The sequence below is a fragment of the Salmo salar genome, chromosome ssa01, assembly GCF_905237065.1.
Source record: "Salmo salar chromosome ssa01, Ssal_v3.1, whole genome shotgun sequence".
Lineage (NCBI taxonomy): Eukaryota > Metazoa > Chordata > Actinopteri > Salmoniformes > Salmonidae > Salmo > Salmo salar.
This window is the reverse complement of record NC_059442.1, coordinates 143,216,411-143,240,808: the sequence shown is the minus strand read 5'-3', so window position 1 is coordinate 143,240,808 and position 24,398 is coordinate 143,216,411. Positions and strand designations below refer to the sequence as shown.

Here is a 24,398-nt window from a genome sequence, read left to right as displayed (position 1 = left end):
AGTCCATTCATTTGTTATAGTACTAATAGTACTAAGTACTATAGTACTATAGTACTAATGCTTTTTATTGTTTCCATAGGACTACATTTGATTTTACAGCGTCAAGAAATAGCAACCGTTCGATTGGTGGACATCTTGAGCGCACGCGCGTGCAATACTGTACACGTGACACGTGCAGACAAGAGTTCCCGCTGTAGTTTAAAACAGATGTATAAACCGTTTTAATGTATATGGTATACACCTGCTAGGTAGCTAGCTATCTTAGCATATTGAAGAATAAAACACTGAACCAAGAGATGAAGAAATGTACAGTAGTAAATCTGGACAAGTTTATTGATGATTTCACTCATCTGGAACAGGTAACTTTAACATAAAGTAGGAGGACAGCTAGTACTTCAGGTAGGTAAGTTAACGTTAGCCCGCTAGCTAGCCAGTAACGAATCTATCTAGCTAGCTAACTAACTCTTAAAATAGCCTACTATGAGCAGGCAATGCTGAATTTGCCTTAAATTAATCCTGTCATGAAAGTGGCAGTAACAACAGTTCTCCCACTGCCTGAGGATTTCAATGTAAGTTATAGGGCCCTTTACTACCTTCATCAATTATTCATTAAATCTGTTTAAAAAGCCAGGGACATATTTATTCAGACCTTTTATCATTTATATTTATTTGTTTTAAAGAAAATTACAGAGCTCAAGGGTAAAAACAACATATTGGAGATCAAGTTGGATGAGACCAACAGAGTTCTGAAATTTTCTCAGACCAAAGAGAAGTGCTTGATTGAGGGTGAGGATTCTTATGCATTCAAACTCTTTTGTCTATGATCTCTAGCCAGCAGGTAGCCTAGCTTGTTAAGAGCGTTGGGCCAGTAACCTACTAGGTATAAAATCTGTCTGTGCCCTTGAGCAAGACACTTAACCATAATCGCTCTGCTAAATGACTGAAATGTTACAAAATAAATAAATGACATTTAAATTGATTTTACACTAGCCACGCATCTGAATTATGTTATCTTTAGTGATGGGTAGCACGTTGGTCTGGTTTGAAATGCCAACAAAGTGACCAATAGGAACTTTTACAAATGTCCAGTTCCAATCAAAAATGAAAATGTAAAGAATTGATCTTCTCAAGGTATGGTAAATAGGCCTAAAATTCTTATTTAAAAACTATATTTAAAGTGTGTCTCCCTCTAGTGGTCCTGTAATGTAACATTAGTCCACCTGATGACGTCATTGTCCCACAGAGAGAGATGGGATGTTGGGGACAGTGAATGGACTCCAGCAGACTCTACTGCAGCAGTGTGACCTCAGAGGTAATAATCTCCTCTGCAAGGCACTCTGGTCAACACATCTTTAGTGTACACTATTTATATTGTCTGAATCCAAGATGTAAACTGTTGTAATAAACGTATAATTCAATTGAAATAAACACCCTTTTATCTTACAGTGGAGAATGAAAAGTTGAAAAGCACTGTGTCAGATCTGAAAAGGCAGAGTGATAGGACAGTAGAGGTGAGGGCAGAATGATTGAATGAACTGAATCTGAACATTTCATTCTTGCACAGTAAAATAGTTTGGATTCAAAATTGACATAATAGAACAGAGAAACGGAATATGTTGCCATTGCTTCCCCCTTGTGGTTGGTTGTGGTCAGGAGCGGGAAGCTGAGATTCAGAGGCTGGTGGCAGAGATGAGAGCTGTGGGAGAGAGACATCAGAAGGAGTTGGAGTCTCTGAGAGAGCAGTGCAGGAGAGGGGTGGAGGGCACTCACAGAGAAACACAGAGCAAACGTAAGAACACATTACACAAACCCTTCCTTTGAGTGACTCTGGCAGTGATCATCATTCCTGCTCATAGAGCTGCAGTGTTGCAGGTTTGTATCCCAGATTAGTGCAACCTCACCTGATTCAATGTATCAACTGATCTTCAACACACCTAAAGCTGAAGCATGTGTCTCACTACTGAGCTGGGACAAAAACTTGCAGTATTTAAGCTCTGTAGTAGTATTGAGGATCACTGGACTGTGGCATTCCATCTCTGAAACAGAATGACCTACCACAAAATGTCACACATATATCAAAATATTACATATTTAGGGCCGCCTGTTTGTCTTATGTTGTGTTTTTGTATGCAGTTGAGGCGAAAGATGCAGAACTGAAAGAGGCCCTGGAGAGAAAGGAGTCAGATATGGCAGAGATGAGAAGGAGACTGAGGGACCAGGAGAGAGAGAGGCAAAGTGAAATATTAAAGTTACAAATGGAGGTATACAGACTGGCAACAGTGCTAAAGAATTATGTGTGTAACCTGTTTTTGATTGACAGATCAGCAGATATATATTTGTAACTGGTTTTATAGTAATAGGCAAAGCTGCTCTGTGTAAAGATGACTGCTATTTTAGTCATCTGATACATACTGTAGGTAGACCAGCTTGCAGTCACAGTGATTTACTTCTGTTTTTTACAGGCAGGATAGTGCAAAGGTACATGTGGTTTTGATTTGCTGCTTAGGGTAAAGATGTACATGACGTGAGTTTGATGGACAGATCAATCCTAACAGTTTGGTGCTAAGCTTGCCAGGGTGCAGAGTACCACACAGAGGATCCAGCAGCAGCCCCAGGGTTCAGGTCTTTTACCTCAGAACATCTTCAAACGGGTGAGGAGCCTCTGACCACATACTAAGCCAACACTTCACACAGAGATGCGAGCTTTAAGCAACCTGTGCCCCCTTGTGCACTCTTGTTTGTTGATGTTGCATGTGTTTATCCTGTGTTTCTGTATTGATGGCCTACCTGTGTGTTTGTTGGTGTGCTCCCAGAAGTTCCAGTTCCTTCAGGAGGAGAAGAACAGAGAGGTTGAGGCCCTGCGCCAGAGAATCAAGGAATTGGAGAAGCAGCACGCCAGCGGATTCAGTGACTCCCGTCTAAAGAGAAAGAAGATTTAGCATATTTAAAATATGCAGGAGTGAAATTCATCTACAGTAGTGCCTTTGTATTATTTTTGGTATAGTGTTCCTGGTGTTTGCTTGACTGCAGTCATGTTGGTTTGTGAAAATGTAATGAAGATATTTTCATGACAACAGTTTTGTGAGGGATAATTGTTTTACTCACTTTGTCTTCTACCTATATTTGAAAGTGAATTTGGAATTTGAATTTCATTTCACATAGAATGAGGATTAAGTGAATGAACAATTCTCATAAATCTGTGCATTACAACAAGCAACAATTTAATCAAATAATAGTTCTTTGCTGCAGAATAGTTTTTTCACTGCTGAATTCTGCAGTCTACATTTCCAACCCTATGCTCCTTCTGGTGATGTATGGAGAACCGGCATGTGTGTTTTAACATGGGTCCTCTACACATGTAAACAGCCTGTGTCTATTCAAGACCTTAATCCAATAAGCATAGATGAATGTCTGGCCGCCCCATGTACCAGTCATCCCCAGAGAGCGAGAGGAAACAAACTGTTCCTTTACTTAAGATACCTTCCCACAGGGGGCCAGTAGGAAAATAAATAATGAAATGAAATGTATGCATTCACTACTGTAAGTCGCTCTGGATAAGAGCGTCTGCTAAATGACTAAAATGTACTAAAAAAAAATGGTAGACTGACCCATTTAAACAATTAAGACGTGTTCCGCCCAGGCAATATCAATTAATGTGTCTTTATTGACCTCATTCATTTGGATCTCAAACAGTAGTTGGGTCATTCTACGAAATGAGGGCTTTTTCATAGTTTAAATAGAAATTGTGCACCAATATTGAATTTTAAATGCCTGTTATATTAATTGAAGTAACCTTTAATATAGACCACATGGAGAATTCCCATTTTTTTATATGAATAAAGACTTGCACCCTCTGTGACTTCTAGGAAAATTTTAAATCCACTTAATCCCAACATTTCTGCACATTTTCACCATCATTGTAAAGCCCTAGTTATTATGTTGCTTTGACAAAGTCATTTCTGAAGATTATTATTTATTTAATGTGATTGGTGATTCATTTACATCTGTCCCTCTATTTATGGTAAACACTGTTACGTGAACTGAACTCTTGTTTTAATGTGGTGAAACTTCCTTTTAAAATTTTTATTTTCAAAAGAAACATTGAACATCTAATAGTTCAACCATAGTGTAAAAGCAGGTGAGTTGGCGTTGCAGACGGATATATCTGTCCACTAATACAGGACTGTTAATGGTACAGTGAACTCACTACCTTTCGTGAAAAAAATATTTCGATTTTTCAGAGGGTGCTGCAGCACCCATACTTCCCATGGCTATGCACAGGGGCAGTACACCTGAAACCCAGGGGCTGCAGCTGGGCAACTTGTTAGATTTACTGTAATCTCTATATGTGGTGTGGTGTGCTGTGTCTGAAGGGAGCAGTCTAAGCTAATCTCCCTCTGGGAACATCCCCCTGTATCACAGTTGTCGTCAGGAATGGACCAAGGCGTAGCGGGTTGCGTGCTCAACATACTATTTATTAAATACGTGAACACGAAAAAACAAGAAAATACAGAAACACGACAGGAACAGTTTTGCAGGCTAACAAAACGCAGTGCAAAAACAACTACCCACAAAGACAAACACACCCCATTATATAGGACTCCCAATCAGAGGCAACTCAACACACCTGCCTTCAATTGGGAGTCCAACCCCAATTAACTATACATAGAAAAACAAACCTAACTAGACAAAAATGCAGCAATACAACCTAGAACATACATCCAAAACCCAGGAACACATAAATCAAACACCCCTCACAACACACAAAAACCACCACCATACAAAACAAACATCCCTCTGTAAGGTCCTAACCAAAATACTAAACCACTACTCCCTCTGCTGGTCAGGACGTGACACCCTGATCCTCACGTCTCTCGCTACAAACAAGAGGTAAACCTTGTCTGACACGGATGGAAGCCCTTTGGTTACATAGAACTGGTGTTCTCTAACCTACAGTCAAGGCCAAAGGGTCCAAAAATGCACATTCCTTCACCTTTCTAAAACCCTAGCGCAATGCACATACAGTACCAGTCAAAAGTTTGGACACACCTAATCATTCAAGGGTTTTTCTTTATTTTTACAATTTTCTACATTGTATAATAATTGTGAAGACATCAAACCTATGAAATAACATTGTGTAGTGCCCAAAAAAGTGTTAAGCAAATAAAAATATTTTAGATTCTTCAAAGTAGCCGCCCTTTGCCTTGATGACAGCTTTGCACAGTCTTGTCATTCGCTCAACCAGCTTCATGAGGAATGCTTTTACTACAGTCTTGAAGGAGTTCCCACATATGCTGAGCACTTGTTGGCTGCTTTTCCTTCACTCTGCGGTCCAACTCATCCCAAATCATCTCAATTGGGTTGAGGTCGGTGATTATGGAGGCCAGGTCATCTGATGCAGCACCATTACTCTCTTCATTGGTCAAATAGCCCTTGCACAGCCTAGTGGTGTGTTTTGGGTCATTGTCCTGTTGAAGAACAAATGATAGTCCCACTAAGCGCAAACCAGATGGGATGGCGTATTGCTGCAGAATGCTGTGGTAGCCACGCTAGTTAAGTGTGCCTTGAATTCTAAATAAATCACAGACAATGTCACCAGCAAAGCACCATCACACCTCCTCCTCCATGCTTCACGGTGGGAACCACACATGCGGAGATCATCCGTTCCCCACTCTTTGTCTCACAAAGACACTGCGGTTGGAACCAACATTTGGACTCATCAGACTAAAGGAAAGATTTCCACTGGTCTAATGTCCTTTGCTCGTGTTTCTTGTCCCAAGCAAGTCTCTTCTTGTTGGTGTCCGTTAGTGGTGGTTTCTTTGCTGCATTTCAACCATGAAGGCATGATTAACGCAGTCTTCTATGAACAGTTGATGTTGAGATGTGTCTGTTACTTGAACTCTGTGAAGCATTTATTTGGGCTGCAATCTGAGGTGCAGTTAACTCTAATTAACTTATCCTCTGCAGCAGAGGTAACTCTGGCTCTTCTTTTCCTGTGGCGTTCCTCATGAGAGCCAGTTTCATCATAGCGCCTAATGGTTTTTGCGACTGCACTTGAAGAAACTTTAAAAGTTCTTGAAATGTTCCGTATTGACTGACCTTCTTGTCTTAAAGTAATGATGGACTGTTGTTTCTCTTTGCTTATTTGAGCTGTTCTTGCCATAATATGGACTTGGTCTTTTACCAAATAGGGCTATCTTCTGTATACCACCCCTACCTTGTCACAACACAACTGATTGGCTCAAACGCATTAAAAAGAAAAGAAATTCCACAAATTCACTTTTAACAAGGCACCCCTGTTCATTGAAATGCATTCCAGGTGACTACCTCATGAAGCTGGATGAGAGAATGCCAAGACTGTGCAAAGCTGTCATCAAGGCAAAGGGTGGCAACTTTGAAGAATCTCAAATATATTTTGATTTGTTTAACACGTTTTTGGTTACTAAATCAAATCAAATGTATTTATATAGCCCTTCGTACATCAGCTGATATCTCAAAGTGCTGTACAGAAACCCAACCTAAAACCCCTAAAACCCCTAAAACCCCAAACAGCAAGCAATGCATGAAAAACTCCCTAGGAAAAACTCCCTAGAAAGGTCAAAAACCTAGGAAGAAACCTAGAGAGGAACCAGGCTATGAGGGGTGGCCAGTCCTCTTCTGGCTGTGCAGGGTGGATATTATAACAGAACATGGTCAAGATGTTAAAATGTTCATAAATGACCAGCATGGTCAAATAATAATAATCATAGTAGTTGTCGAGGGTGCAACAAGCACGTCCGGTGAACAGGTCAGGGTTCCATAGCCGCAGGCAGAACAGTTGAAACTGGAGCAGCAGCACGGCCAGGTGGACTGGGGACAGCAAGGAGTCATCATACCAGGTAGTCCTGAGGCATGGTCCTAGGGCTCAGGTCCTCCGAGAGAAAGACAGAAAGAGAGAAAGAGAGAATTAGAGAGAGCATATTTAAATTCACACAGGACACCGGATAAGACAAGAGAAATACTCCAGATGTAACAGACTGACCCTAGCCCCCGACACATAAACTACTGCAGCATAAATACTGGAGGCTGAGACAGGAGGGATCAGAAGACACTGTGGCCCCATCCGATGATACCCCGGACAGGGCCAAACAGGCAGGATATAACCCCACCCACTTTGCCAAAGCACAGCCCCCACACCACTAGAGGGATGTCTCCAACCACCAACTTACCGTCCTAAGACAAGGCCGAGTATAGCCCACAACGATCTCCGCCACGGCACAACCCAAGGGGGGCGCCAACCCAGACAGGAAGACCACGTCAGTGACTCAACCCACTCAAGTGACGCACCCCTCCAATGGACGGCATGGAAGAACACCAGTAAGCCAGTGACTCAGCCCCTGTAAAAGGGTTAGAGGCAGAGAATCCCAGTGGAAAGAGGGGAACCGGCAAGGCAGAGACAGCAAGGGCGGTTCGTTGCTCCAGCCTTTCCGTTCACCTTCACACTCCTGGGCCAGACTATACTTAATCATAGGACCTACTGAAGAGATAAGTCTTCAGTAAAGACTTAAAGGTTGAGACTGAGTCTGCGTCTCTCACATTGGTAGGCAGACCATTCCATAAAAATGGAGCTCTATAGGAGAAAGCCCTACCTCCAGCCGTTTGCTTAGAAATTCTAGGGACAATTAGGAGGCCTGCGTCTTGTGACCGTAGCGTACGTGTAGGTATGTACGGCAGGACCAAATCGGAAAGATAGGTAGGAGCAAGCCCATGTAATGCTTTGTAGGTTAGCAGTAAAATCTACTACATGATTCCATATGTGTTATTTCATAGTTTTGATGTCTTCACTATTTTTCTATAATGTAGAAAATATTAAAAATAAAGAAAAACCCTTGAATGAGTAGGTGTGTCCAAACTTTTGACTGGTACTGTATGCGTTATGATCCCTTCTACCCTTATGCTGCATGCTTTGTAGCCCTTCACATTAGCATCTTTAGGGGATTGAGATACATCTAAATAAAGTTTGGGGATTAGACTGCATGACACCAACTTGATTCCTATTCTGCAAGGGGAGGGGTGAGTAGACAGTGTCAGAGACAGGGGTGAGAACACTGCTATGAGTTCATTTAACTTTTACTCTGCAATTTGAATAGGATGATGCTTCACATGACCATAACCATGGGCACAGCTCAGAGCTGTGGAGACCACAGAGAATGGCAATAGACATATCCTGAGGCAGTTAGTGGAAATCTAAGGCTACAAGCTAAATGGAGTTAGATATTTGCATTTCAGGGTTGACCAGACATTGAGGAGGATTGGGGATCTTTTTTTCCATCTCCCGCTGGTTCCATAGAAAGGATTTGATCGATTTTACCATGACTTCTGAAGCGGCTGTGTAGGGATCCATAAATGCTGAGAGACTTGAAAATGGGATTAAATCCGAGCGACAGCTTTCAAACTTGGAAGGTGAGATATGCAAAAAGGTGTTCTCTCTTTTCAAGCTGGTATTATCATATAACTCATTGTAAAACACTGACTTCAAATCAAAGTTTATTTGTCACGTGCGCCGAATACAACAGGTGTACAGTCGTGGCCAAAGGTTTAGAGAATGTCACAAATATTAATTTCCACAAAGTTTGCTGCTTCAGTGTCTTTAGATATTTTTGTCAGATGTTACTATGGAATACTGAAGTATAATTACAAGCATTTCATAAGTGTCAAAGGCTTTTATTGACAACTACATGAAGTTGATGCAAGAGTCATTCTTTTCAGTGTTGACCCTTCTTTTTCAAGACCTCTGCAATCCGCCCTGGCATGTTGTCAATTAACTTCTGGGCCACATCCTGACTGATGGCACCCCATTCTTGCATAATCAATGCTTGGAGTTTGTCAGAATTTGTGGGTTTGTGTTTGTCCACCCGCCTCTTGAGGATTGACCACAAGCTCTCAAAGGGATTAAGGTCTGTGGAGTTTCCTGGCCATGGACCCAAAATATTGATGTTTTGTTCCCCGAGCCACTTAGTTATCACTTTTTCCTTATGGCAATGTGCTCCATCATGCTGGAAAAGACATTGTTCGTCACCAAACTGTTCCTGGATGGTTGCTCTCGGAGGATGTGTTGGTACCATTCTTTATTCATGGCTGTGTTCTTAGGCATAATTGTGAGTGAGCCCACTCCCTTGGCTGAGAAGCAACCCCACACATGAATGGTCTCAGGATGCTTTACTGTTGGCATGACACAGGACCGATTGCCCCAAACAATCGGAAAGGGGATTCATCAGAGAAAATGACTTTACCCCAGTCCTAATCAGTCCAATCCCTGTACCCTTCGCAGAATATCAGTCTGTCCCTGATGTTTTTCCTGGAGAGAAGTGGCTTCTTTGCTGCCCTTCTTGACACCAGGCCATCCTCCAAAAGTCTTTGCCTCACTGTGCATGCAGATGCACTCACACCTGCCTGCTGCCATTCCTGAGCAAGCTCTGTACTGGTGGTGCCCCTATCCTGCAGCTGAATCAACTTTAGGAGATGGTTCTGGCGCTTGCTGAACTTTCTTTGGCGCCCTGAAGCATTCTTCACAACAATTGAACCGCTCTCCTTGAAGTTCTTGATGATCCGATAAATGGTTGATTTAGGTGCAATCTTACTGGCAGCAATATCCTTGCCTGTGAAGCCCTTTTTGTGCAATGCAATGATGACGGCATGTTTTTCCTTGCAGGTAACCATGATTGACAGAGGAAGAACATTGATTCCAAGCACCACCCTCCTTTTGAAGCTTCCAGTCTGTCATTCGAACTCAATCAGCATGACAGAGTGATCTCCAGCCTTGTCCTCGTCAACACTAACACCTGTGTTAACAAGAGAATCACTGACATGATGTCTCCTGGTCCTTTTGTGGCAGGGCTGAAATGCAGTGGAAATGTTTTTTGGAGATTCAGTTCATTTGCATGGCAAAGAGGGACTTTGCAATTAATTGCAATTCATCTGATCACTCTTCATAACATTCTGGAGTATATCCAAATTGCCATCATGCAAACTGAGGCAGCAGACTTTGTGAAAATGAATATTTGTGTCATTCTCAAAACTTTTGGCCACGACTGTAGACCTTACAGTGAAATGCTTAAACTTAAACTTTCTTTGTAATACATCAAATGTTGATGCATTGCAACTATTATAATAGTATAATTCAGTTATGTCATCATACTATTGACTATTGGGTTCTCAAGGTGACTTGATACAGTATTATATTTCCTTTCCACAGTCTATTACCTGCCACGCCCTGAGCCCTGAGTAGCAGTAAGGATGCCAGGGGGCCAGTACCAGATGTCCTCCAGGAGGCCTTGCCCCAGCCTCTATAGCCTGTCAGTCAGCTCAGAAGGTGGGCAGGAGGGGGCCGACCCTCCCCAACACCTCACCCCCCTGGAAAGGCTCACCGAAATGTGTCAGGATGAGCGGACCATCAAGGAGCTGATCCTGGGCCGTAGAATTGGCTTCTACAAGGTCCGTGGTGAGATCGGATCTGGAACCTTTTCCCGCGTCAAAATGGCCTTCCACGTCCTCACCAAAGGTAAAGGTCACACTGCTGACCATACAGAACTTCATCAACAACTTATCATTGCAACTGGAATGTATCATCCATGTAATGATGATAACAGCAAAGCAATTCATTAGTGTGACTGTGAAACCACCACAGTAAAGCATGTTGAAACTGAACTGAGGATAACACCTGTCTCAAGTTATCCAACATCTGACTCCCTCCTTCTCACCCCCAGACAAGGTGGCCATCAAGGTGCTGGATAAGACGCGGCTGGATGTTCAGGTCCAGAGGCTACTCTCCGGGGAGATTTCCTGTATGGAGGCCGTGCAGCATGCCAATGTTGTGCGTCTTTACGAGGTGGTGGAGTCACACAGCTGCCTCTACCTGGTGATGGAGTACGCTGGGGGAGGGGACCTCCATACACACAATTTGCTCCGATGGTAGGCTGTCAGAAGCAGAGGCCAAGATCACCTTCGCACAAATCCTGTCCACCATCAAACACATGGTCAGTAGTATTCAATTTAATTCACATATAGGATCAGCAATATGATCACAGGTCTTAATAAAGTCCAGAACAGAATTAATATAAAATATATTTTTTCAGTCAATGTGAATAGTCAAATTATTTCATATAGTATGTCAATTGTTTGTGTTTGCAGCATGACAAAAACATTATCCCCGGGACCTGAAGGCAGAAAATGTTCTGTACACCTGTAATGGCTGTGTGAAGGTGGCTGACTTTGGCTTCAGCACCAAGGTCATCAACCACAGCGACACCCTGGACACCTTCTGTGGTTCTCCTCCTTACGCCACTCCTGAACTCTTCAGGGACGAGTGCTACGCAGGGCCACCAGTGGACGTGTGGGCCATGGCCGTCCTGCTCTTCTTCATGGTGACCGTGGGCACCATGCCCTTCCAGGCTGACACCATGGGCAAGCTGAGGCTCGCTGTTATAGATGGGGTCTAAACCCTCCCGCCCTGGGTACCAGGCCCGCGGCTGATTTGGGGCATCCTGAAGCCTGTGCCAGCGGATCGCTATGCGGTGGACCAGGGCTGTGACTGGCTGCTCCCTGTGGAGTACCCGTGGACAGTGGTGCCACCGGTCCTCCTCAACCCTCTGCGCCTGGCAGATGCAGAGCCTGGGGAGCTGGATGATGATGAGGAGAAGATCAGGGCCTCCCTGGAGGAGCTGGGTGTCAACATGGAACATATACGCAACAACCAGGGCAAGGGCAGCCGCAGCCCCATCACCGGACTTTACCGCATCCTATTACACCGCGCCCAGAAGAGGCGTGGCGCCGAGACTGTGCCTGTGATCAGAGGGTTGGTCCAGGACCCTAAGAAAGAGGGCCTCCTAGCCTACAGAGGTCTGATGCACTCCTCCAAGTTATGTGTCCTTCAGTAAGTGACCAGCCTGGACATGGGTCCTTATATAAGCCTGCTTTAATCCATTGAACATTCACTCAGCATCATACAGCCACAAATGTTCTATTGAACTTGAATATGGACATTTGTGGTAAAACACAGGTACTGAAACATTGGCCTGAAGGACTGATGTCTCTAACAGGTATTTGTGTTCTTTTGTTATATATTGTTTTTTATCAACTCAGCATTGCTTATTCTCTTTTTCTATGATCTACTATTATCTACTGTACACTGCTGTGTTATATTTATTATATTGCTGTTGCACTGTTGCTGAAGAGTTTGCAAGTAAAGAATTGCACTGTTTTGTTTACATCTACTGTGTCCTGTGCACATGACGAATAAGTTTTGATTTGAAGTAAGATTGTTATAATACAATAATATATGCCATTTAGCACACACTTTTATCCAAAGCGACTTACAGTCATGCGTGCATATATTTTTCACGTAAGCCTATGGGTTGTCCCGGGAATCGAACCCACTATCCTGGTGTTGCAAGATGGTGTGGGTAAGATATGAAATATGGGTATAAAAGTTCCTGATGAAATGAGCCCCATCAAAGTGAATTTAAAAAGCAACCTCATGTGATATGTATACTTTTATTCATAGCATAATAGACTGCATGAAATATGAAGAATGTGCTGAAAGAGTATTGGTTAAAGACACTCCTTGGTTGTTTGCTGAGATCATAGATAGTCTCTGAAATCCAGATTATTCTTTTTTTCATTGTGATTTTTTTGTTTAATCTGAGAGAAGATTGAATTTGCACAGGTGCTTGTCTCTCTATTATATTCGACCACCAAATTGAACTTCTACCATGGTGAATTTATTAATCCTTGAATACCTAAATATTTTCGAAATATAGTGCTATAAAGACCCAATTGACATTCATGCAGGCTTGTTTTGTTAATCTGAAACAGGTGGGTTTCAAATATAGGATAATGCCTATGCAATCAAATTTAGGGCTACTATTCAGCCTCTTTGTATGAAGTGCTTCCAAAAGCCAATGTCCTGCTCGAACCCATGTAAACAAAAGCCCACACCATCTGGCAGAGCAGCAGATGATAACCAGACCCCTATCCAAGCCCCCAAACCAGTCTAACCCGGCCCCCTTTGCACTCAAACTACCCTCGACTCCTCCTCCGTCCGACCCCCAACTGCAGAGAGCGGCAGATGGCGCGGCGTGGCTATGGAGACATCTGCCGGTCCAGTGACGTTATACAATAGACCCTCTGTGTGGACCGCTGGATGTGACAGCAGAGCGCGCGCAGCTATTGTGCGCCCGCTATACACATGCAGATCAGTCGAGAGGAGACGGATGGAATACACAATTTTACTGAAGGGATAACAGTGAGCAGATGATAGACTTTAGCGCTTGCTATGCAAATTTGCCCGAAACCTTTGTCAACCCAATAACCTCCCCACATTCTGCCCTCATACGTAGGCCTATCCTCCAAATTTAATAAAGAAATTGAAAACACATGACAAAAAATATAATATGCAGTTTTATTAGGTTATTGTTTTTTTTCATAACATTTCATAAGTTAACATTGAAAGAATTATAAATCAATGTCTTATTTTTAATTTTAAACATAATGAAATGTTCTTAAAGTATAAACAATGAGAACATTATAAGTTAATTTCTTGTTTTCTTTTTTTTGACAAAGATAATAAACACATTCTAAAGTGAAACCTTTAGAGCATTATGCCTAGAAGTTAATACTTATTCTTATCTTTTTAAAAGGCTATTATTTTTTGTCATGATTACATTTCTAAAGTGAAACCTTTAGAGAATTAAGACAATTCTGGAAAGTGGGAAACATTTCGCTGAATGCAACGGTTGTTATTGCTGCTCAGCAAGAAGACATTTTTTTTTAAGTCCCTTTTTAAGAACGTTTCTTCTTGGCACCGCTTCTTCTCCTACTGCGCGTGCTTCAACGTGCGACGTTTGCTCTTTGGACCACAAAATGCAGATCTCGCTTCTCCTTTCTCTCCAAACCTCATCCGCACAAAGAATGAGGGCCATTTTTGTTGCTCTCGTGGCATACCTGACCTCATTCACATAAAGAATGGAAGTCATCTTGGTATGGACGGGACAAGAGACAACGAATCGCGGGGGCCACTCGGGCCGGCCACGCGCTGCCTGGATCGGAATCCTCCTCAGGAGTATCCAGGGATGAGAAACAGTGTCATCCTGTAAAAGGATGAGTATTTCCTTATAGGTTGAAGGTTTACAGCATCTCAAGAGAGAAGAATCAAGTCCCAGATCAGCGCTCAAGAAGGGTGATCTCTGGAACCCAGTCGTTCAGACTGCGGCTCTCCTCACAGAACAGGTGCAGCTTCTCCAGAGCAGCATCCTCCCAAGAACCATCAACTGGGTTCTGTTGACAAACAAAAAGGGAAAGGAACATTAGTCACATGGACACAATGAGCAGTTCATAACATTCTATATTATTCAATGTTTGAATTAAATCATTGAGTTGTAATATAACATACCGTGATAAGACAGCAGTGGGCATCTTCAAGCTGGACAGTCTTGTCCCCAACAATCTCGGCCAGGCGCTGCATGTCGTTCACTCTGACGATGCTGATGTCGTTGTCAAAACAGAAAGACTGGATGAGGGTGAAGTGGATCTGGAGAGCAATGTCACACTCCCACTCCTCATCGGTGGCCAGAACGCAGAAAGACACGCTGTCTGGAACACTGCAAAGAAAAAATAGAAGCACCATAAGTATATGCAAAATTACTTCAAAATTATTAAAACACAGATAGAAATTATAAGTTTACATTAGCATTTCAAGAAACTCATACTTACACATTCATAACTTTAGCAGACTCGTAGACACCAACTGTCAGGCAGTCATTTTCTTTAGCAGAGAGCAAAACTTCCTCTAGTGCTTTGCCGGTGCACTGGGCACGCTCAGCGAACTTCTGGATCAGAACTTCCTCAAGAGTCATAATGATGCAGAATATTTCAAAAGGAACTTCGTAAGTGAGAGGTAGTGTAGTCGGAGGATAAATCCGAAAAGATTGGTGAGTCGGGACTGTGCTGCGTTTTAATACCCTTGGGCTCGTGGCCCCTGTAAATACACAGCGCTCTGATTGGTTGATCTGAATAGTGCATTGGTATGCTAATGTCATTGTCCCACTCTAGCTCATGGCAGATTGATAGGAGTCATTACGGCACGTCTTTTTCTGTGCAAGGCATGCTCTCCAACCGAAAATAAATAATGTTGCGTTACGTTCATATGCATTTAAAATATTTCGACTTTTCTGCATGTTTAACTAGAAAAAATAGAGATTTGGGCTGTCATATTTTGCATTGCAAGTTTACTTGAGTTTCTATTGTTTCAAATGCCGCACTGATGCCAATGGCCTCGAGAGATGCTTTAGGGGGATGCAATTGATAATTTATCAAATCAGACTATTCCCTACTGAAAATAAACATTCATAGAAGGGCAATTGAATAATCAAACTGCGTAAAGTGCTTAAAAGTGCCCGAATTGTCTCTAAGATTATGTAGGCTAAATTTCAGTTTTAGGTGAAGGTGTCCGAACACCAACAATAGCATAACATGGTTGAAAATAAAGTGTGCATAAAACGCACCATCCCCCCTTTGGAGAAGGCAGGTGGCAATCTGTAGAACCTGATCAAAAACGGCCACTATTGTGTCCGCAGAAACTCCTATTATCACGCTCTCCATACAAATGCAAATTACCGCGCGTGCCAGGACACTGTGTATGCCTCACAATATGCACTGCTGGCCTATACTGACCACGTGATCAACATCAGCGGTCCGAACTCTCTGCATGGTTTTATTTATTTACTTTTGACACATGGACCAATGAAGATCCATGCTTTTCCATAAAAGTAATTCTAAAAGTTGAGCAAGCCTATGCCCAAATCCAGATATCGCACACCTTATTAATTATCCTTTATTATAATATAACTGTCAACAGGTAGCCTAAGTTTAAAGAAACACATATACCTTACAGGCATATTTCAAGCCACTGCATTTGGATATGGGCACAGTTTGGCCCACTTTTATCCACTTTGGTGACATTTAAGGTGCGTAAAATAATCTAGAATTGGCTTGAGTAATTCTATAATTCTAGAGGGTCGGTGATTGACTCCGCTCCATTGTTTGATGGATAGCAGCGCAGCAGATGGAGGACCGCTATGAGAACACTCCCGTCACCCTGGCTGACCCCGACCCCGAGGCGCGCTGCTCCTGTTGTCCGCGAGTCTTTACGTTCACTGGACGAAAAAGTCTGTTGTCTGAGTTTTGATCTAATTTAAATGTGAATAAAGCGAGCTTATGGTCAAAAAAGAGGCCACGAGCCTAAATTGCAGCTCAGGGTTGAATCCTTCCGAAATGTTTGAAATAAAAACAAAAATATGCTGTTTTGATTAAACAAGGTTATTTTGCTACAAAACAAACTAATTGATTGTGGCAATCATTGCTTTATTATCAGGCAATAATTAGTTGAGAAGTTTAAATGGCTGATGCACGACAACAACCCATAGCTTGTATAGGTCAATGCGCAAAAGTTTACAAACATAACAGATTGGGTTCCTTGAATCAGAGTTTGATTCATCTGATAGCATCTCAAAGACTAGGCTCTTTTCTTGGAAGGATCAATTCAGCATGGCAACGGGGCAGGCGCGTGGAAGTCGATATGCAACGCATTGTTCTTGAAGTAGCACATCTGTCGGACGGGGTCCCCCTCCCCAGTAGCGCTTGACAGGTGTTCCTAGCTCAAGTCATGGCTTGCTCGGGCGAATGACATGCTGCACGTTGAGCCATGACTCAACACTTATTTGTGCAGACGCAAATTAGCCAAAACACACAACCAGACAAATCATACTTTCCATTAGCAAATAGCAAACAACGTTCAATTAATTTAGTAGTGGCTGACTGCTGGTAGCAATCAAGTTGGTTCTTAGTAGCCTATAATAAATAATCAAATGGGGCATGCAAGATTAAGTTGGGTTTGTAACTTGCACGTTGAAACACTGTGGTCACCATGTAGGATGCTTTGTGTATACAATGCAATAACATTATATAGGGGAAGCTGTGAGACTATATTACAATCTCCAAGCTATTGTGTTTGCCTCTGTGCTTTTTAAAATCAAATCATAATCAAATCAAATTGTATTGGTCCATACACATATTTATCAGATGTTATTGCTGTGTAGCGAAATGCTTGTGTTCCTAGCTCCAACAGTGCAGTAATATCTAACAATACACACTAATCTAAAAAAGAATGGAATTAAGAAATATATACATTTTAGGACACGCAATGTGGAGTCCCGAGTATAAATATATATAGCCTATATGTGATCTGATGTGTAGACATTGTGGACAGTATGTGGATAGAATATGTCTGTATAGCCTATCTGAAGAATATGCAGGACAGAACTGTATATGTACAGCAATAGTTGAATAGGATGTCCTTGACTAGAATACAGTAGGCCTATATACATCAGAAATGGGTAAAACAGTATGTAAACATTATTAAAGTGACCAGTGGTCCATTATTAAAGTGTATATGTATGCAGGACAGCAGGCTCTAAGGTGCAGGGTTGAGTAACCAGGTGGTAGCCGGCTAGTGACAGTGACTAAGTTTAGGACAGGGTACTGCGTGGAGGCCGGATAGCGGTGGCTATTTATCAGTCTGATTATCCATTTAGTAACGCGCTCTAACAATTTCTTATTCAGAGACAGACTTTTCATGTTGGCTATGCATAATAGCAGCAGCAAGTCATTGTCCATTATGCATTGCGGGTGCAGAATTATTTCTGCTTGTATCATGCAGCAGTAGTTTTCTTTGTTGACCCCTCACCTTCCCCCACAGACAGATGGGATCTTGTTGCTATGGAGAGAGATACAGGCATCTGCAGATGCCACGCGCCTGAAGTGAGCACTGCAAAGCAACGGCGCATGCCATAATCGGATGCAAATAGAAACGTTGGGCCAATTCTGTTCTCCAATAAATGCCTATTCAGTTATCTGGATATTAAAGTAAGTAACACAATAATATTTTGCGTCGTCCAGAAATCTTTCTGAGCTGATAAAGTTGATATATATACATATTCTATTTGAATCATGAAGGGAGCATCAGAAAAACTGAACAAATGTAGAAAGTAACGCTGATGCGATATCTTTATGTAGTTTGGAAGGCATTAGTGTTACACTTGGATATGGTTGTGGATTTTACAGTAGGTTAATAATCTCATCATTCAAACCGACCCTGCACGAGTCTGAATTAATTAATCCAGTACATCGGATAAAGGTCAGGGAGTTTCGTATTTGATCCATTCAATCGAAACTGCCCTGTCCTTTCTTCAATCGTTTTGTCTATAGACACGCGCCTGCTAGGGGGATCACTCGTGCATTGTCGCCCAGCAGCCAATCACAGAACGCGTGTGTGCCGGGGTCTTGCCTATAAATACTAGCTGTTTCTCACAAACAGCACAAACATACTGTACTTCTGTTTGATCCTCATCAACATCTTCTCAACTGAGCTCTACAAACTTAAACTCTTTCTTCAAGATGGAAGCTATTGGCAAATCTCTGAAGGAAGCTCTCAAGTCTGCCCAGTGTGAGGATTGCCTCACTGTTGGTGTCTATGAGAGTGCCAAAATAATGAATGAGTAAGTATTTTATCTACTAAATGTGTGCTTTATTTATAATTTTCTTGACATTTACTCATTTACTGACACAATTGTGTTATTTTATGATAATATTTATTAATGAAAGTACTTTTTTTTCTATCTCAACAGTGATCCAGACAGCGTGTCTTTTTGTGTCCTGGCCACCGATGAGGAGTGGGAGTGTGACATTGCTCTCCAGATCCACTTCACCCTCATCCAGTCTTTCTGTTTTGACAACGACATCAGCATCGTCAGAGTGAACGACATGCAGCGCCTGGCTGAGATTGTTGGGGACAAGACTGTCCAGCTTGAAGATGCCCACTGCTGTCTTATCACGGTTCGTTATATTACAACTCAATGATTTAATTCAAACATTGAATAATATAGAATGTTATGAACTGCTCATTGTGTCCATGTGACTAATGTTCCTTTCCCTTTTTGTTTGTCAACAGAACCCAGTTGATGGTTCTTGCGAGGATGCTGCTCTGGAGAAGCTGCACCTGTTCTGTGAGGAGAGCCGCAGTCTGAACGACTGGGTTCCAGAGATCACCCTTCTTGAGCGCTGATCTGGGACTTGATTCTTCTCTCTTGAGATGCTGTAAACCTTCAACCTATAAGGAAATACTCATCCTTTTACAGGATGACACTGTTTCTCATCCCTGGATACTCCTGAGGAGGATTCCGATCCAGGCAGCGCGTGGCCGGCCCGAGTGGCCCCCGCGATTCGTTGTCTCTTGTCCCGTCCATACCAAGATGACTTCCATTCTTTATGTGAATGAGGTCAGGTATGCCACGAGAGCAACAAAAATGGCCCTCATTCTTTGTGCGGATGAGGTTTGGAGAGAAAGGAGAAGCGAGATCTGCATCTTGTGGTCCACAGAGCAAACGTCGCACGTTGAAGCACGCGCAGTAGGAGAAGAAGCGGTGCCAAGAAGAAACGTTCTTAAAAAGGGTCTTTTTAAAATGTCTTCTTGCTGAGCAGGATAACACCGTTGCATTCAGCGATATACTTCCCACTTTCCAGAATTGTCTTAATTCTCTAAAGGTTTCACTTTAGATGATTTAAATATGACAAAAACAAAAAACAGAAAGAAAACATTTTTTTTTTTAACTTATAATACTCTAAAGGTTTAACTTTAGACCTTTAACATGAGATTTATAACAATTTTTATGAAATATTTTTTCAGTTATTATTATCTAAAATGTTACAATATTGAGCTCCTGATTATGTCAACAACTAAAAAGAAAGATATATTACATTTGTTGTTCTCTAAAATGTTTTACTGTTGAATTCTTGATTATGTCAAAAAATAAGAAAGAAGATACATGAATGAATACATTTGTTATTTTCTAAAGGTTTCGCTTTAGACATTTCTTGTATGACAAAATGATGAATAAAAAGTTGACTGTAAATCTTGGGTCTTGAATGTTCTATACATACTAGACACACATTTAAGTGTGGTAACAAATCAGTCTCCCGTCCAGCATTTGTAAATAAACATTAGCTCTTACACTCTGTTTGGTGCTCTTACCAGTACCCAACATGTGTACATCCCATAGGCCTGATGTACTGTGGTCTATCCTAATTGCCACCTATCATCATGGCCTGTCATAGCCATGTGTATGCAGTGTCGTTGTTTACAAACTACTGCCCCTGCAGGCCCATGTCTATTCTAACCTCTTGAAGCATCTACCTGTGAGAGGCATATCTGGCAGTGGTAGTATGTGTTTACAGCATCCCAGGTTCAGTTGAAGTGATCCCTATATGTTAGCCCTAACTTTCAGACCTCTCCTCCACCAACATACAGAGCTTCAGTGATGGGAAGTAGTGAACTACATGTTGTTCAACTAGGCGTTGAACTACCTTTGGCTGTAGCTTGGTGGTAGTTGAACTAAATTTAAATCTTGGTAGTGTTTTCAGTAGTTCATTACTCTGTGCCAATGTAGCGGTGTAGCTAACTACCGGAACTACCCTATACTTTTTTGGGGCAAAAATAACAGAAAATACCCGTAAAGTAGGCAAGATTTCCTTTCTTTTTCAGACTCAGACCTGCCTAATTCTCACTTGAAACAGTTTTTGTGTTTAATAAGCTAAATTACAGATTTTGTTACCATCTGACTCCAGAGTGAGCTGTTCTTGCATTTTGTAGTCTGACATTTCAGATTTAAATAAAAATGTTCACAAAGTAGTTTGGATTTAGTTAACTACTTTTACAAATTAACTTTAGTTAAGTAAACTATATGTTTGTTAAGGGTAGCTTTAGTGTAGCGTAACTTCTTCCAGTGTGAAGTAAACTAGATTTTCAGAGTAGCTTCCCCAACACTGAAGAGCTTGAGCCTGTGCCTTAAGACCCACCACCACACACAGCTTAGTAGCATATACAGTGTAGCAGTACAGGAGAACAATTGGAGTTTCTATCCACTAATCAAATGGCAGATGACCAGAGTGACTGATCATTAATACATTGATTATATATTGTCACTTGATGTCCTTAGCCACTTAAGAGTTGAGATATGGTTGAATACCTTAATCATTGTCTCATATGGTAATTAGGCACATCTATTTACATTGAATTCATCATCACATTTCCTGACAGTGTATAATGACGATGGTGCATAGCATTCACACCTACTTCCAATTGCATGTTGCAGCAGGATTATGATTATAGTTATTTTGGTGCTGTGAACTAGAGTTTGCACCTGATTCTAACTTCTATGGTCAAGGTGTGTTTAGGTGTTGTGCCTCTAATCAGTTCTGTGAGTACAGACTGCTGCATGTGGTAGCTTTCAATTTTGGGGAAGCTACTCTTGAAATAATGTTTACCAAGCTACCAATTTCTTAACGTTGGAAGTAATTTAGCCTATTAAACTCAAAAACTGTTTCAAGTGCGAATTAGGCAGGTCTGAGGCTGAAAAAGAAGATCTTGCCTACATTACGGGTATTTTCTGTTATTTTTGCTAAAAAAAAGTAGACTGTAGTTAGCTACACTGCTACATGGCAACAACTACTGAAAACACTATCAGGATTTCAGTTTAGTTCAACTACTACCAAATGTAATTACACGTAGTTCACTACTCCCCATCACTGGTAGATTTAGAGGCAGTGGTGTTGCTAAATGTCTGTTGAAGATTCACCCAGATCAAGGGTTCTACTTTTTTTCTGCTCTGCCTCATGAGTCTCCTGGTCACAGCTGTGATACTGCCTGGGATTGAACCCGGGGTTGTAGTGACGCTTCACATACTGTGATGCAGTGCTTTAGACCGCTGCGCCACTCAGGAGGCCAGGTTCTACTTTTGTACTGGAGTGTTGATGTGTGGTAGATATTATGTTTGGTTGTTATTAGCTGACTTATCTATTGAGTTCACTCCTGACCTATGTGTCAGTGTGCTGCCAAATGCCTGCACCACAAAAAGAGATGTGCAGTCCATGTGGTGTGTCTGCTTGAAACATTCAGTTGCCACTCTCAAATAAGGAACAAAATATCCTACGGGTGTTTTATGCAATAGTATAAGAGTGACTGAGTAGCTTACGGAAACACCTGAAGATGACATAGAATTACAAAACCACTCCGATATAGTCATTTCTCCATGCACAGGTTTGTATGTCACAGCTGAACAAAAGAAACAAGAAATATATTAAGCTTTTCACTGTGCTCTTTTGCTCCTGCCACACGCCATTCATGAATAGCTGTCTTTCATTGGAAGTTCAGAACATTCTGTGGCTTTTTGCTTTTGGAAACAAACTGTGTAGTCATTCTGACCCAGCATGCTTCATGTCATTCTTAAGCATTGTGCCTCTATGTAGTAGTCAACAGTTGCCCCAGCCCTCATGCCCCAACTCTGACCCTCCAGATCTGAATACCCCTCCTCCCCATCTCCTCCCACTTCAGTAGCACTCCTATCTGACCTCCAGATCTGTGCCCTGCACTGAGCTGCCAAATGCAGCCATCAAATCAGCCCCCCCAGAATGGTTTGTTTAATTAGTGGCCAAGCGCAGTGTGTGTCAGTGTGCAGCAGGCGCTATTGTTCCCTGTCAGACAGCGAGCGCCTGCAGACTACAAACCCAACCGAACCCCCCAAAACCTACTACCAATACCCCAAATCTGCCCGGCAATCAGACCACAAACACTGATTCCATCTGCTTCCCCGCATAATGAGACAGAAGAGAGGAGGAGAGAGGAAAGACGAGGAGAATAAAGAGGGGTAGGGCACTGTGCCTGGCACAAGCCAGCTCTCATTCATCCATTCAACCCCTCCCCCCATCTTTACCACTAACCCCCCCATTGAAGAAGCAATACAGAGGGTGTCCTTGCAGGAGAAAATCAGAACATAGCTGTAGTAGGAATAGTAGGCTGCTTTATCCACTTCTCTGCACTGAGAGAGAAATTGAAGCCCAATGCATTGTTAATAGCAATATCCCCATGAGGTTCATGCACTCATATGAAAGCATGTGCTCTGCAGCTATTCATCCCAACAGGGCTGGTGCTCTCTCCATCTTTCTATCTCTGCACTCCACAGCTGCTCTGATATGTGCAGTGTAAATGTGTGGAGGGGGGGTGGCAGAGGATACTTGAATTGCCCTGTGTCACAATATTTCATTATCTGTCCCCCTTCCACCCAACCCCGGTTGCCCCCCGTCTCCGCCCGTTTTACAAGGGCTCTGTTCCAACCACATGGCTCTTCTCAAGTGTCTCTCTCTCTTCATAGTGAGCTGAAGATGCCCCAGGAGCAGCAGATGGTGCTGAGGGAGGGGGATGTGACATCCTCCACTACCCCTAGTCTGCAGTACCAGTGAGTTTCTGTTTGGTTCTATTTTTAGGGACAGTCAATTAAATGATTCGATTGGAATGATTAAATGGTCAATGAATGACTACCTTTTTACTTGATAATCTTAATCCCATGGACTACAGCTCTCTCATTGCATGTGGTTGTGCATTACTCAGGGGCTCCCGAGTGGCGCAGCGGTCTAAGGTACTGCATCTCAGTGCATAGAGGCATCACTACAGTCCCTGGTTTGAATCCAGGCTGAATCACTTCCAGCTGTGATTGGGAGTCCCATAAGGCGGCGCACAACTGGCCCAGCGTTGCCGGGGTAGGCTGTCATTGTAAATAAGAATTTGTTCTTAAAACTGACTTGCCTAGTCAAATAAAGGTGAAAATGTTTTTTGCTTGCCTTGTGCATTCAGAGCATCACAACAAAGTGTTAACGTTGCATCCTCTTGCCAAGTTGTTCATCCTGATTTGAACGATGTGGGTAAAGCTTCCCATAGAATCCAAAGTGTGTTGGGGAAGTATCAAAGGAATAATCCTGTTTCTGAAGTGTTACCTTGGGACTCAATGTGTTTTTACTGCTATGGTAGTGGTTGTGATGAAACTAGTTGTGTCTGGAGGGATGTAAGGTTCAGCTGGCTTTTTCTGTAGTGATATGTTGTCCTCTAGTCTGCTGGTTATACTAATATCACTCATTACAAACCTGCTGCTGGGGTCAGAGGACCAGAGGTCAGGACCCTAACCAATAAACGTGTGCACACACAAGTACACACACACACTCTCGCACATGCGCATGTACACACACACGCACATACACACAGACACTTTTCCCCGCCTCCTCAGCTATTCATATGCAAATCACCAGTGGTTGGCTTTATCTCATATCCTCTTTGAATTCATGATTAATCTGCTAATTAATTTTCATATGTTTCACAACATAAAGATGTGCTAAATCCTATAATTATGTACTGTGAATAATACTGGTCAGCTCCATGACGGCATCACTATCATTTTTATAAAAACAATTTATCCTTATCT

The 24,398-nt window shown here is 42.2% G+C and overlaps 3 protein-coding genes and 1 pseudogene across 6 annotated transcripts; 3 read left to right on the top strand and 1 right to left on the bottom strand.

Moving 5' to 3' along the window:
* Positions 1 to 144: 144 nt before the first annotated feature.
* Positions 145 to 3,854, top strand: ccdc152 (coiled-coil domain containing 152). 4 transcript variants are annotated; one of them, XM_014134783.2, is made up of 8 exons: positions 145 to 359; positions 681 to 786; positions 1,244 to 1,312; positions 1,447 to 1,511; positions 1,654 to 1,789; positions 2,134 to 2,230; positions 2,556 to 2,651; positions 2,814 to 3,854. In XM_014134783.2, exons 1-8 carry the CDS (start codon positions 297 to 299, stop codon positions 2,920 to 2,922), a joined length of 741 nt encoding a protein of 246 aa, XP_013990258.1. In that variant the 5' UTR covers positions 145 to 296; the 3' UTR covers positions 2,923 to 3,854. The 4 variants fall into 4 exon arrangements, with proteins under 4 accessions (XP_013990258.1, XP_013990248.1, XP_013990266.1 ...); XM_014134773.2 differs by having other exon boundaries at positions 174 to 359; positions 2,134 to 2,261; XM_014134779.2 differs by lacking the exon at positions 145 to 359 and adding an exon at positions 370 to 569 and having other exon boundaries at positions 2,134 to 2,261.
* A 6,421-nt stretch (positions 3,855 to 10,275) lies between these two features.
* Positions 10,276 to 11,915, top strand: LOC106566178 (serine/threonine-protein kinase NIM1-like; annotated as a pseudogene).
* A 1,509-nt stretch (positions 11,916 to 13,424) lies between these two features.
* Positions 13,425 to 14,999, bottom strand: gadd45gb.1 (growth arrest and DNA-damage-inducible, gamma b, tandem duplicate 1). Its single transcript, XM_014134805.2, has 3 exons — positions 14,749 to 14,999; positions 14,429 to 14,636; positions 13,425 to 14,313 (listed from the first exon to the last, which is right to left on the bottom strand). Exons 1-3 carry the CDS (start codon positions 14,889 to 14,891, stop codon positions 14,200 to 14,202), a joined length of 465 nt encoding a protein of 154 aa, XP_013990280.1. The 5' UTR covers positions 14,892 to 14,999; the 3' UTR covers positions 13,425 to 14,199.
* Positions 15,000 to 18,349: 3,350 nt separating this feature from the next.
* LOC106567216 (growth arrest and DNA damage-inducible protein GADD45 gamma) lies at positions 18,350 to 20,003 on the top strand. Its single transcript, XM_014136244.2, has 3 exons — positions 18,350 to 18,590; positions 18,720 to 18,927; positions 19,043 to 20,003. The coding sequence occupies exons 1-3, from the start codon at positions 18,490 to 18,492 to the stop codon at positions 19,154 to 19,156; spliced, it is 423 nt and encodes a 140-aa protein (XP_013991719.1). The 5' UTR covers positions 18,350 to 18,489; the 3' UTR covers positions 19,157 to 20,003.
* The last annotated feature ends 4,395 nt before the right edge of the window (positions 20,004 to 24,398 follow it).